Source organism: Brachionichthys hirsutus, chromosome 6, assembly GCF_040956055.1.
Source record: "Brachionichthys hirsutus isolate HB-005 chromosome 6, CSIRO-AGI_Bhir_v1, whole genome shotgun sequence".
Classification (NCBI taxonomy): domain Eukaryota; kingdom Metazoa; phylum Chordata; class Actinopteri; order Lophiiformes; family Brachionichthyidae; genus Brachionichthys; species Brachionichthys hirsutus.
The window spans coordinates 494924-508455 of record NC_090902.1 but is presented as its reverse complement, the minus strand read 5'-3'; the positions used below and the strand labels follow the sequence as shown (position 1 = coordinate 508455).

The window sequence follows — 13532 nt, the reverse complement described above, 5'->3', positions numbered from 1 at the left end:
AGGCTAACACTCCGGAACCGCCCGAACCCGCCCGAAGCCTCCGAGTTTAAATAAAGGTTAAATAAAATAATAAAAACAACCACCGTGGAGTTTTCAACCGGGAAACAATCCCGGGGAGCTTCGTGCTAACTTTAAACGCGTCCATCAAAATGTCGCTCCGTGATTCTCCGCTCCGCGAACTCCGTCACGGAACCGAACCCGCACGAAGTTCGTCACGGAACCGAACCCGAACGAAGTTCGTCACGGAACCGAACCCGCACGAACACCGCGTCGCGGTTGTTTGTGTCCACGCGACGTGACGTGAAACGCCTTTATGTCGTCAGAGCCGCGACAAAAAACGTCATGTTGGTTACGTTACATCCGGCACGTCACTGATTGTTTGATGACGTCACTAAATGTGTGTAGTTTCTAATCGACAGCTCCTGATTAGGATCAATAAATCCGGTGTGCGGCCCCGGGGCCTGGGGCCTTCGTCCTCGCCCTCCTCACCCTCCATGTTGTCCCCCCTGCAGGTTCCGGTTCTGGTTCCGGTTCTGGTTCTGGTTCTGGTTCTGGTTCTGGCCGAGCTGAGCTGAACACCGATCCAACATGGCCGCTCAGACCGCGCCCTCGGCGGGGACGTTTCCTGTGGGCGTTTCCGTGAGCGATGGCGGTCCGAGTCCCGGCACGCCTGGGAACGCGCTGTCCGCCCCTCAGCTGGTGATGCTGGCCAACGTGGCGGCGGTCACGGCAGCGGAGGGCGGGGCCTGTGGCGGCTACGGCGCCGGTGGGGACGGCAGCGTGGCGGATGAGAAGGAGATGATGGAGCTGAAGACGGTGGGATGCGGCTACTCGGACAGCGAGGACGACAGCTTCATCAGGTCAACACCTTACTGTCCCGGCAGGTGACGGCACACCTGTGTCCTCGGATGAGGCGATGACATCATGAATAATCAATGAGACGTCCCCGCTTCAGCTGTTTAGCCACGATGACGCGTTTACCTGTGTCTTTACTCGCCTGTGTCTTTACTCGCCCGTGTCTTTACTCGCCCGTGTCTTTAGTCGCCCGTGTCTTTACTCGCCTGTGTCTTTACTCGCCTGTGTCTTTACTCGCCCGTGTCTTTAGTCGCCTGTGTCTTTAGTCGCCTGTGTCTTTACTCGCCTGTGTCTTTACTCGCGTGTTTCTTTACTCGCCTGTGTCTTTAATCGCCTGTGTCTTTACTCGCCCGTGTCTTTAGTCGCCTGTGTCTTCAGTCGCCTGTGTCTTTACTCGCCCGTGTCTTTACTCGCCCGTGTCTTTACTCGCCCGTGTCTTTACTCGCCCGTGTCTTTACTCGCCCGTGTCTTTACTCGCCCGTGTCTTTACTCGCCCGTGTCTTTACTCGCCCGTGTCTTTACTCGCCCGTGTCTTTACTCGCCCGTGTCTTTACTCGCCCGTGTCTTTACTCGCCCGTGTCTTTACTCGCCTGTGTCTTTACTCGCCCGTGTCTTTACTCGCCTGTGTCTTTAGTCGCGTGTTTCTTTACTCGCCCGTGTCTTTACTCGCCCGTGTCTTTACTCACCTGTGTCTCCCTCCAGGTACAGCTATGACAACCAGAACCAAAGAGAGTTCTGTATCATCGAGTACCCAGAGTCCCCGGCGCCGCCTGCCACCGTTGTGGACCAGGAGGACAAGGTCAAGGCCGAAGACCTGATTCATGACGCTGAGCCCCGCCCCGCCGCCAGCACCAAGACACCGGAGCAGGACGTCAAACAGAAAGGCGTCCCCGCCCCCGCCCCCGTCCCCGCCGAGGGCACGAAGAAGAAGAAGGCGTTCCACTGTAAGCCGTGTCGCTTCCAGGCGCAGAACGAGCAGGAGTTCGTCCAACACCTGAGCTCCCACAGCATCGCCAAGATGATGGTGGTGAACCGGGTGGAGGGCCGGAGCAAGGACGCGGGGACGCCTGAGGGTCCCGCGGGCGGGGCGGCGGACAGCAGCGGGGAGGGCCCGCTCCCATTGGGCGACGCCAAAGGGCTGATCAGGTGCGAGCGGTGCGGCTACAACACCAACAGGTACGACCATTACATCGCCCACCTGAAGCACCACAGCAAGGAGGGCAACGACCACAGGTAGGCCGGGGTCCAGGGGGTCCAGGGGGTCCGCCGGGTGTCCGTACGGGACCCACAGCTGCGTGTGCGTGTGTGCGTGCGCGTGCAGGGTGTTTAAGTGTACCCTGTGCCCGTACACCACCGTCAGCCAGTACCACTGGAGGAAACACCTGAGGAACCACTTCCCCAGCAAGCTGCACACCTGCATCGAGTGTTCCTACTTCTCTGACCGCAAGAGCAACTACATCCAGCACATCCGCACGCACACAGGTGAGCCACGCCCACCCGTCACCGCCCGCTGAGGGGACTGAACCCGTGACGGTTGCGTCTCTTGTCCAGGTGTCCGTCCTTTCCTGTGTCTGTACTGTGACTACTCCAGTTCCCAGAAGACCCACCTGACGAGACACATGAGGACCCACTCAGGTGAGTCCACGCTGTCCCGCACCTGGTCGACTGCTGCTTGTTTACCTGTTTTTGTTTATTGGCTTTGGTTGCCTCGGCAACACGTTAGTTAACAATGACTTGTCATTTCATTCAGGTCGACGTGTTCATGTACTAATGTGACTACTAGCAGTAGTAGTACTAGCGGTAGTAGTACTAGCAATAGCAGTACCAGCGGTAGTAGTACTAGCGGTAATAGTACTAGCAATAGCAGTACTAGCACTAGCAGTACCAGCGGTAGTAGTAGCAGTACTAGTGGTAGCAGTAGTAATACCAGCAGTAGTAGTACCAGCGGTAGTAGTAGCAGTAGTAGTACCAGCGGTATTGTGGGTATTCTTGACATTCTAACACGTCTGTGTTGTCTCACTAAAGCTCCCCCTGCTGGACTGCCATGGTAACGTGCTTTGCTTTTCTGTCTTCCGTCCTGCCGGCCGTAGACCCGTCTGCTGCATGAACCCTTCACCTGGCCGTCTTACCTGTACGCTGTCACATGACCCTCTGCCCTGCTCTGACTTCTGCTCCTTCCTGTCTGCAGGAGAAGCGACCTTTCAAGTGTGAGAGTTGTAATTACCTGGCAGCCAATCAGCACGAGGTGACCCGGCATTCCCGGCAGGTCCACGACGGCCCCAAACCTCTGTCCTGCCCGTACTGCGAGTACAAGACCGCAGACCGGAGCAACTTCAAGAAGCACGTGGAACTCCACCTGAACCCGCGTCAGTTCCTCTGTCCTCTCTGCAAGTACGCCGCCTCCAAGAAGTGCAACCTGAAGTACCACATCAAGTCCCGGCACTCCGGGTGCGACGTGGCCATGGACATCTCAAAGGTCAAACTACGCATCAAAAAGCCCGGGCTGGACGGCGCCGAGGAAAACGCCACGGCAGGAAGGTCCGACAGTTCGTCCAACGTCGAGGAGGACTTTGATGTGGATGAGGACATCAAGGACCCGGGTGTAGAGTCCATCCCAATCAATCTGTCATTCAGGAACGCCGGCCTGCCGGTGCCAAGCGACGCTCCGGACGAGGTCCATAAGAAAGCCAACGGCACCGCGTCCGAGAAGGACAACGTCCCAAAAGGGAAGGAGCTGGACAAAAAGGTCACGGCAAGGCAGAAGAAGACCGAGAAGGTACAGGAGGACACTTCTGTTAAAGCCGTCAAAGCAGAGACCGCAACCGTGGGCGACGGCCGGACAAAGCCAAGAGACGAGCCAGGAGGACGCCAGCAGAGCGAAAACGAGCAGAGGACAAACCGAACCCCGAGGACGGAGACGGGCCAGAAGACCAAGAAAAGTTTAGGCCTGACAAGGAGAACAAAAGCCTCAACAAGCCAAGAAGATCCGGGTCCAAGAAGTCTCTCAAGTCACCCGGACCGGCCCAGGAAGCGGCCCAGAAACCAGAAGAGTGGATCAAAAAGGAGAAAGCAGCAAAGAGGAAACCGGTGGCGGTCCTGGACCTGGACCTGGACCCGTCCAAGGAGTCCTCGTCTCAGACGCCCTCCAAAGCCAAGCGGCAGAAGACCACCGCCCCGGAGAAGCTGCTGTTGAAGCCTCGTCCAGAAGACTCCGAGAAGGTGCACGATGCCCCCGCCCACAGCACACCGGGCCAATGAGACGGCCCCGGCGAAGGAGGAGAAGAAGACCAGGAGTGGCAACAAGAAGGCAAAAGTGGATCCGGTTTCTGTCAAATCTCCCCCAACGGGTTCTCCAGGAGGTTCCGCTCGGCTGGACCAAGCCCCCCAGAGGACAAACCCGGAACGCCAACGGCCAGAGAACCTCTCGCCAAAGGAGGCGTCCACAGGTGAGGACACGCCTCCTCCACCGGCGCCCCCAGCTCAGCAGGACAAAACCCGCTGATCCGGAGGACGACGAGGGAATCCACAGCAGCCACGAGGGAGGAAGTGACATCAGCGACAGCTCCTCCGAGGGCAGCGAGGACTCCGGCCTCAACAGCGCCGCCTCTGGCAAGATGGCCAACGACCCCGAAACGCCAACCGAAGAGATCCCGACGCCGCCGGCGCTGAAGAGTCACACGTGCATCTTCTGCGACCGCACGTTCCCCTTGGAGGAGGCGTACCGGCGCCACCTGAACCGCCACCTGGTCAACGTGTACTACATGGACCAGACGGCCGACAACCAGGCCCAGACATGAGGGGGACGCCGGTCTGTCCCGTCCCGGTTAGCTAGCGGCTCATTAGCATGCGCACCTGTTTAGAGGCGTGAACCAGTTTGTTTGCCGTCACCGACTGGTTTCTGACTGGAGTTTTCTGTGTGCTGCCCCCTAGTGTCCCTTCCAGGGAACTGGTCCCTGCGGACAGGTAGATTTGAGCAGACATTGATCACCTGCAGCTGCTTCATTGATCGATCGGAGCGGATCAATGACGACCAGTGCCTTTTGACAATCGGCTCCGCCTCCATTTAAGCCTTTGAGTTCTGAAACGATTGATCAATTTGTTTGCTCCACGCTGTAAGAAGTTAGTCGTTAAAAGCTTGTTCTGAAACGTTCCGCGGCTTCGTCCCGACGGAACGTCGGTTTCCCTGTAAATAATTCCGTGCAATATTCCTGCTTCCCGCCGACGCCGGGTGTCGAGTTACACGGAAAGGACGACGGACACGCCCGGGTTCATTTCTCCGTCTTTAAACCGATCACCAATCAATGAGTCGGTCTTCACGTTCCAAAGAGACCAAACGAATCACTCAACGAATCACGTTTATCAATGATTCCGATCGATCCTTTATCAGGTGACTGTTAACGATTAACTCTTTATTCTCTCCTCCAGCTGTGATGTCATCATGTCAGACGGCTCCTTTTTAAATAAAGATATTCAAATCGAATTCTTCAGTCTTTACTTCCCGTCCGAAACACAACCGTGAGGTTCCGTCTCCATGGAAACGGGACGTTTCCCGCTCATCCCTGCTTCCCCTGCAGCCGTCCGTCCCGCGGCGGCGCCGGCGGCGGCTTGACGGTTTTGTAGGCGGCGGACTTCCTGATGCGCTCTCCCTTCACCAACACGATTTTGGGAAGCAGCGCCGGCGTCCTCAGGGTGAACGGCGCCGCCGCCGGACCGTGGACCCTCAACGCCACCTGGTCACCTGCTGCTGCCGTCACCGCCACCCAGCCTGCGGGAGGGATGTAGGAGCACAGGTGAGTTGGACCGCCTCGGGGGGGGTCCATTAACAGCTATTGATTTATTAACCGTCTACCTGCCGATGACAGCTTGATGTCGGCCGCCGCCTCCGGGAACACTCGACCCTTCACCCTGAAGTCCTGGGGGACCAACGGGGGAAGTCCTTCATGCGCTCCGACCCCCCAGAGGCACCTGAGCGCAAGCGCAGCACATTGATCAGCGTTTGGGCAGCAGGCAGTGGTCATGTGACCGGCGGTCCGGGACCCACCCACAGCAGGACGTGTCCCGCGTGCTTCTCGTACACGCCGCCGGCCTTTTCCGTCAGGGTGACGTGAACCGGGACGCGGCTGGACGCCACGACGGAGAACCAGCAGGACCGCTGTCCCTGTGGACAGAGTGGACAGACTGGTCTCTGACCGGTCTCCGACTAGTCTCTGGTCTCTGACTGGTCTCCGACCGGTCCTGGTCTCTGACTGGTCTCTGGTCTCTGACTGGTCTCTGGTCTCTGACCGGTCTCTGACTGGTCTCCGACCGGTCCTGGTCTCTGACCGGTCCTGGTCTCTGGTCTCTAACCGGTCCTGGTCTCTGGTCTCTGACCGGTCTCTGGTCTCTGGTCTCTGACTGGTCTCTGGTCTCTGACCGGTCTCTGGTCTCTGACCGGTCTCTGGTCTCTGGTCTCTGACTGGTCTCCGACCGGTCCTGGTCTCTGACTGGTCTCTGGTCTCTGACTGGTCTCTGGTCTCTGACCGGTCTCTGGTCTCTGACTGGTCTCTGGTCTCTAACCGGTCCTGGTCTCTGGTCTCTGACTGGTCTCTGGTCTCTGACTGGTCTCCGACCGGTCCTGGTCTCTGACTGGTCTCTGGTCTCTGACTGGTCTCTGGTCTCTGACTGGTCTCTGGTCTCTAACCGGTCCTGGTCTCTGGTCTCTGACTGGTCTCTGGTCTCTGACCGGTTTCTGGTCTCTGACCGGTCTCTGGTCTCTGGTCTCTGACTGGTCTCCGACCGGTCCTGGTCTCTGACTGGTCTCTGGTCTCTGACTGGTCTCTGACTGGTCTCTGGTCTCTGACCGGTCTCTGGTCTCTGGTCTCTGACTGGTCTCTGGTCTCTGACTGGTCTCTGGTCTCTGACTAGTCTCTGGTCTCTGACTAGTCTCTGACTGGTCCTGGTCTCTGACTGGTCCTGGTCCTGGTCTCTGACTGGTCCTGGTCTCTGACTGGGTCTCTGGTCTCTGACTGGTCTCTGGTCTCTGACTGGTCTCTGGTCTCTGGTCTCTGACGGTCTCTGGTCTCTGACCGGTCTCTGGTCTCTAACCGGTCCTGGTCTCTGACCGGTCCTGGTCTCTGACCGGTCCTGGTCTCTGACCTGCAGGAAGTCGATCCGGGCCAGCCCCCCCACAAACAGACTCATGCCGGGCTTCAGGACGAACGTCCGGGGGACGACGGCCCGGGACGGAAGCACCATCTTCACTTCCTGGTCCGTCAACAGGCCGAGGATCTGAGGGAGCCGGAGCAGGCAGCTGATTGGTCAAACACACGGCGTAATAGTGATACTGCGCTGTAGTACTTGTTGTGGTACTCGTACTACTCACGTCGTTCTCCTTCAGGATTCCGGGCGTGTCAAACAGCCAATGAGCGTCCTTCAGCTCGTTGTAGGTGAACGCTTCAGGTGTCCCGCTGGGAGCTGCGTGTCAGAGGTCAAAGGTCAGCAGGCGTCTTCACGTTTCACACCAGAGGGCAATCCTCCAATCAGACGTCACCTTGCTTCACGCGTCCGTCGTCATTCCCTCCGAAAGCCAAACTGTTGGGATCGAAGTCGATCTCCTCTGACCTGGACCCGGGGTCGGACCTGAAAGTCCTGCCAACGCGACCTGGAGGACAGGTGGACAGGAGGACAGGAGGACAGCTAGACGTATGAGCAGGTACATCCTCCTCCCCGACATGCGCGTCTCACCCCGTCCCCGTCTCACCCACGAGGGGTCCAGTCCCCTCCCCGTCTCACCCCGTCCCGTCCCCGTCTCACCCCGTCCCCTCCCCGTCTCACCCACCCAGTCCCCGTCTCACCCACGAGGGGTCCCGTCCCCTCCCCGTCTCACCCCGTCCCGTCCCCGTCTCACCCCACCCAGTCCCCGTCTCACCCACGAGGGGTCCCGTCCCCTCCCCGTCCCGTCCCCGTCTCACCCACGAGGGATCCCGTCCCCTCCCCGTCTCACCCCACCCAGTCCCCGTCTCACCCCACCCAGTCCCCGTCTCACCCACGAGGGGTCCCGTCCCCGTCTCACCCACGAGGGGTCCCGTCCCCGTCTCCGTCTGCCTGGACGCTGCGTTCAGGCGCTCGCGTCGCTTGAACATCCGGAACGGCGTCGGGTTGATGATGGGAAACTTCAGCAGATTCAGCGTCGTCCCTGAACGCAACACAGCAAGCAGCCAATCAGAGCAGAGCGCCGAGGATCAGGCGAGCCCGGCGACCGACCGGCGTGCTCACCCGGCCACGGCGACGTGGTCGCCTTCTGGACGACGTCGGACGCTCTGGACTTGCAGTAATCCGACTCCAGCAGCGCGTTGAACAGCGTGGACTTCCCGGCGTTGGCCCCGCCCACCAGGTACACGTCCCCTTTGTACTTCCAGGACCGCTGCAGGCTGGAGATCAGCGCCTCCACGCCGTAGCCCGTCTTGGCACTGATCAGGTGCACGTCGGTCACCTGAGCGCCGAACCCGGCGCCGTGGCAGTAGCCGGCGAGCTGCCGCCGGATCCGGGGCAGGTAGTTGGGCGAGTCCCTCGGGAGCAGGTCCACCTTGTTGCCGAGGACGACGATGTGCTTGTTGCCCCCCACCAGGCGCGGGAGGTCGGGGATGATGGAGTCGGGCACGTCGAGCAGGTCGATGATCAGCAGCACCAGCGCCTTGAGGGGGCGGAGCCTCTGCACCACGTCCCGGTACTGCTCCGAGGTCACGGTGACGCTCAGGGCCTGGTGGTGGTGCGTGAGCAGGTAGCACCGCTGACAGGTGGCGCCGTGGAGTCGCTGCTCCCGCAGGAGCACCTTGTACTTCTCACTGGGGAGGTACCCGGGGGCGGCGGCGGCGGCGCAGTGCAGCGCGGCGCCGCAGCCGGAGCAGCAGGTGGCGCTCATCGGCTCGTCCGCGTCCGGCGTGCCGAAAACCTTGTGCTGCCCTTTACCGGCGTTCTTCTTCTTCCTCTTCTTCGACGCGACGATGCTCTCGTCCAATGGGAAGTCAACGTCGTGGATCTGGAAGTGAGAGTCAGGCTCCACCTCCTGCTGGGCCACGCCCCTTAACACGTGCAGCTGTTTCTCCAAAGACTTTAAGTTTCTCAGAGGAGCGTCGTGGTGAGGAGGAGGAGGAGGAGGAAGAGGAGGAAGAGGAGGAGCAGACCAGGACTCCTCCTCATCCAGGTCTGAAACGCGTCATGCAGCCTCATTAATATGCATGAGGAGGGACAGGATGACGTAGCAACGCGACTTCTCACCTGTGTCGTCCAGGAACACGAACTGTTCCTCCATGTTCGGGTCGACGGTGCAACTCCGGCTCAACCTGCGGTCTGCCGCAGCCTTTGAGCCGGGCACTGACCCCGCACAGCCCGCAGCGGGGACACGCCGGGCACCGAAACGAACGCCTCCGAAGAGCGCCCGTCGGACGCCCACCTGAAACACCTGAAGCACCGGGAACATGTCGCACCTGAACGCGTCCACCACGCGACCGCTGCGAAGCCAACACTTCCTGGGCGGATGTGACGTAAAACGCGTCGTCGTTTTAAAGCCAAATAAAATCATTGAATCAAACGGATTCCCCGCGCGGGTAAAAATAGAACCGGTAACACGAAACGACGATTTAATGATTTATCGATACTTTATTACAAACATATTCAAGCATCGTGACGTCACCGACGTTCTTCCGTCTGAGATGCCATTAGCGGAAGAGGGCTCACTCTTTAGCTTCTCCAGGAACCGGAAATATATTCTTCAAAGGAGATATATTCTAACAAGTTAACGCAGTCTAAGCTAGCAAAGCGCTGCTGCGGGACAAACGCAGGCGTGGGGGGGGCGGGGCGGGGCGGGGGGCGGGGTCACAGACGGCGAAGAGCGTTTCCGCAGCCGTTTATTCTGTCGTCTGTTTCTCTCTGCAGAGTGAGACCTCGTGTTCACAGTGGATCTCTGACCATCAAACAAGCTGGTTCTCGGCTCTGACTGGTTCCGGGCTGCTGGTTCTCGGGTCTGACTGGTTCTCGGCTCTGACTGGTTCCGGGCTGCTGGTTCTCGGCTCTGACTGGTTCCGGGCTGCTGGTTCCGGGCTGCTGGTTCTCGGGTCTGACTGGTTCCGGGCTGCTGGTTCTCGGGTCTGACTGGTTCCGGGCTGCTGGTTCTCGGGTCTGACTGGTTCCGGGCTGCTGGTTCTCGGCTCTGACTGGTTCCGGGCTGCTGGTTCTCGGGTCTGACTGGTTCCGGGCTGCTGGTTCTCGGCTCTGACTGGTTCCGGGCTGCTGGTTCTCGGGTCTGACTGGTTCCGGGCTGCTGGTTCTCGGGTCTGACTGGTTCCGGGCTGCCGGTTCCGTCGCTTCGCTTTCAACATGTTGCGGTTCAGCAGCTTCTTCCTCAGATCATCTGCTGGCCTGCTCAGACCTGCTGCCCAGGTGAGTTTAAATCCAGGCAGGACACGCCTCCATCGGGACAGGTCGGTACGGGTCTCCTTCAAAGTCCAGCCCGGATTCCAGTAGAACTTCCTCCTCACAGAAAAGAGCTGGAGTCGGTGAATAAAGGTTTAATGAACAAACAAACAATCTGAGGTTTGGACTGAACTCAGAGAGAAGGTCAGAAACTTCAAAGACAAACATTAACCCTTGACTCTACCGCTGCTAGCGTTGGACTTTAGCATGCTGCTAGCATGATTACAGGTGATTACAGGTGATTACAGACCTACCGAACTACGAAGGGTTGACTGGACGGACACAAACTCACCACAATAGTGTAGAAAGATTATCAGAATGTAAAATCTAAAGCTGCTAGCATTTAACACCAGCAGTCTGCTAGCATCTAAGGCTAGCAGTCTACTAGCATTTAACACCAGCAGTCTGCTAGCATCTAGGCTAGCAGTCTACTAGCATTTAACACCAGCAGTCTGCTAGCATCTAGGCTAGCAGTCTACTAGCATCTAAGGCTAGCAGTCTATTAGCATTTAACAACACCAGTCTGCTAGCATCTAAGGCTAGCAGACTTTTAATATCCAACACATCTTTCTCTTGCTATCTAAAAAGATGTCTGTCAATTGACCCCCCCCCCCCCTTCACTCATCTGTGGGGTACCCCAGGGTTCAGTAGTGGGTCCAGACCGGTTCTCTTTATACATGTGCCTCCACCTGGTCTCGTAACCCAGAGACACCAGAACTTGTCCCCGTTCTATGCTGATGACACGTGGCATTGTCTCCCAGTGACGCCTCCTGATTGGTCCTTCTGGTCTCGTCCGTCCTCCAGCCTCGGGTGCATCTATCGACGGGTCCACAGCAGGAACTCAGAACCCTGTATGAGTTCCGGACCTACTGCATCCACCCAGACCAGAACTCTGCCTTCCTCAACCTGACCAATGAGAAGATCCACCTGCGCACCGCCCACTCTGAGTTGATTGGCTACTGGAAAGTGGAGTATGGAGGCGTGAACAAGGTTATCCACATATGGAAGTACGGTGAGGTAATCCGTCCCGTGAGAGGTTCTTCATCGTTCTGCAGACTAACAGTCCTGCTCCTCCTCCTGCTCCTCCTCCTGCTCCTCCTCCTCCTGCTTCTCCTCCTGCTCCTCCTCCTCCTCAGACAGCTATGCTCAGCGGGCTTCTGTCCGGGCAGCCCTGGCTCAGGACCCCTCCTGGATCTCAGAGTATATCTCTGCGATGATGCCGATGCTGGTGTCCCAGGACAACGAGGTATCGTACCTCATTCCCTGGAGCCGACTGCAGAGCCCTCCCCAGGATGGCGGTAAGCCCCGCCCCCTGGACGATGCTTTCGCTGACGTCACGTGGACCCTAACTCCCGGTGCGTTTCAGGCGTGTTCGAACTGGTTTCCTTCCAGATGCGTCCCGGTGGCCCCGCCGTGTGGGGCAGTGACTTCCAGGCAGCCATTAATGCCCATGATGCACCGGGGTACGGCAAGCTGGTGGGAGCATTTCACACCGAGTTCGGCACGCTGAACAGAGGTACGCCGTAAAGACGGGTTCCACTGTGATGTCATAGACCTGGTTTGCGTGTTGATGATGTCACCGCCCCCTGGACAGTTCACGCCCTCTGGTGGTTTGAAAGCGCCGACCGGCGAGCTGAACTTCGACACGAAGCTCACAACGACGCCCGAGTGGTCGCCGCAGGTGAGACTCCGCCCATCGCAGACGCCGTCGCTGTGTGATGTCATCCGTCCGTCCTGACGGCTCCACCTCTGTCTCTCAGTGAGAAACAGCGCCGCCCACCTGGAGTCTCAGGAGAGCCGGCTCATGTACCCGTGTCCGTTCTCCCCGCTGAAGTAACGATGTCGCCGCCTCGCGGGCCACCGTAGGCCGGGATGAACGCGCCTTCATGTCTGCGTTTCGTCACCGTGGAAACGGCTCATTGATAATGTAAATGAAAACATGTCACTCATCATTTAAATATTATAATATAATGTAACGTCACAACATTACGAGTTGTACGATTCTGATCAATAGATTCATGTTGACATAAATGAACCAATAAAAACATTGTTTACATCTTTGCCTTCATTTCATCTCAAATGAGTTTAACTAACAAACTAATTTAACGTGAAATACATTCGTGATATTTTTCTAAACGGTTAACGTCGAGTTCATTTAGATCCCGCCTCTCGCTGCGATTGGCTGCAGCAACACCCGCGAGACGCCGAACAGAGAAGCTCCTTTATTGCTGTTTCCGGTTTCGTCACCGGGGGGCGCTGTTTTGTGTTCAGACAGGTAATATCTGTGTTGACGTCCGGCTGTTCTTCTTCATCGCGAATATGCGCGCGCGCCTGCGAGGCGTTCACGGCCTCACCTGGACTACGTCATTACTTCACAGCACCGATCCTCTTCCGGCGCGGACGCGACCCGCTGGAGGGGCGTGAACCCGGAAGTGCGCGCACTCGGCTTCAGTTACTGCACACCGTTCAGAGCTCGTTTCAGCTTTATTTAAAAAAACACACACAAAGAGAAACCCCTAAAACAGAAACCCGCCAGGTCGCTTCGTTTGTTCGGCCGCAGGACGACAACAAGAACAACAACAACAAGAAGAAGAAGAACAACAAGAACAACAACAACAACAACAACAAGAACAACAACAAGAAGAAGAAGAAGAAGAACAACAACGACAAACACTTTACAAAAGCTGTGAAACATCAGACGTTGGTCTCAAACGTTTCTTTTAAGTAAACAGAACAAATAAAGATCTTTGTATAGATCCCCCTCAGACCACACGGTGTGATCCATCTTTTGATCGGTGACTGATCAGTTAGCGGGCCTACATTACCCAGGATGCTTTCTGGTAGGCAGCAGAGAAGGGACAACGGCAGACACGTTGAACTGAGGTCAGAATGCTAGACGATGGGTTCCTGTTTATTGTTCGGTTCTGTTGGTTCTGTTTTGTTCTGTTGTGATGGTTCTGTTTGGTTCTGTTTGGTTCTGTTGGCTCTTTTTGTTCTGTTTGGTTCTGTTGGCTCTGTTCTATTTTGTTAGTTCTGTTTGGTTCTGTTGGTTCTATTTTGTTGGGTCTTTTGTGTTGGTTCTGTTTGGTTCTGTTGGTTCTATTTTGTTGGGTCTTTTGTGTTGGTTCTGTTTGGTTCTGTTGGCTCTGTTCTATTTTGTTGGGTCTGTTGTGTTGGTTCTGTTTGGTTCTGTTGGTTCTATTTTGTTGGGTCTTTTGTGTTGGTTC

The 13532-nt window shown here is 57.2% G+C and overlaps 3 protein-coding genes across 3 annotated transcripts; 2 read left to right on the top strand and 1 right to left on the bottom strand.

Annotated features, from left to right (window-relative positions):
• Positions 1-588: 588 nt before the first annotated feature.
• Positions 589-4661, top strand: LOC137894690 (RE1-silencing transcription factor-like). The gene is given in 8 exon segments (XM_068740141.1): positions 589-884; positions 1558-2088; positions 2177-2337; positions 2407-2493; positions 3048-3685; positions 3688-4086; positions 4088-4345; positions 4347-4661. Coding segments are annotated over 8 exon segments (2676 nt in total). The 3' UTR covers positions 4653-4661.
• Positions 4662-5393: 732 nt separating this feature from the next.
• noa1 (nitric oxide associated 1) lies at positions 5394-9356 on the bottom strand. Its single transcript, XM_068740142.1, is given in 10 exon segments — positions 5394-5620; positions 5705-5788; positions 5791-5820; positions 5893-6013; positions 6991-7122; positions 7217-7308; positions 7385-7495; positions 7880-8029; positions 8110-9039; positions 9112-9356. Coding segments are annotated over 10 exon segments (2064 nt in total). The 5' UTR covers positions 9314-9356; the 3' UTR covers positions 5394-5408.
• A 683-nt stretch (positions 9357-10039) lies between these two features.
• nipsnap3a (nipsnap homolog 3A (C. elegans)) lies at positions 10040-12453 on the top strand. Its single transcript, XM_068740143.1, has 6 exons — positions 10040-10272; positions 11110-11317; positions 11442-11603; positions 11672-11821; positions 11900-11986; positions 12066-12453. Exons 1-6 carry the CDS (start codon positions 10210-10212, stop codon positions 12140-12142), a joined length of 747 nt encoding a protein of 248 aa, XP_068596244.1. The 5' UTR covers positions 10040-10209; the 3' UTR covers positions 12143-12453.
• Positions 12454-13532: the final 1079 nt, after the last annotated feature.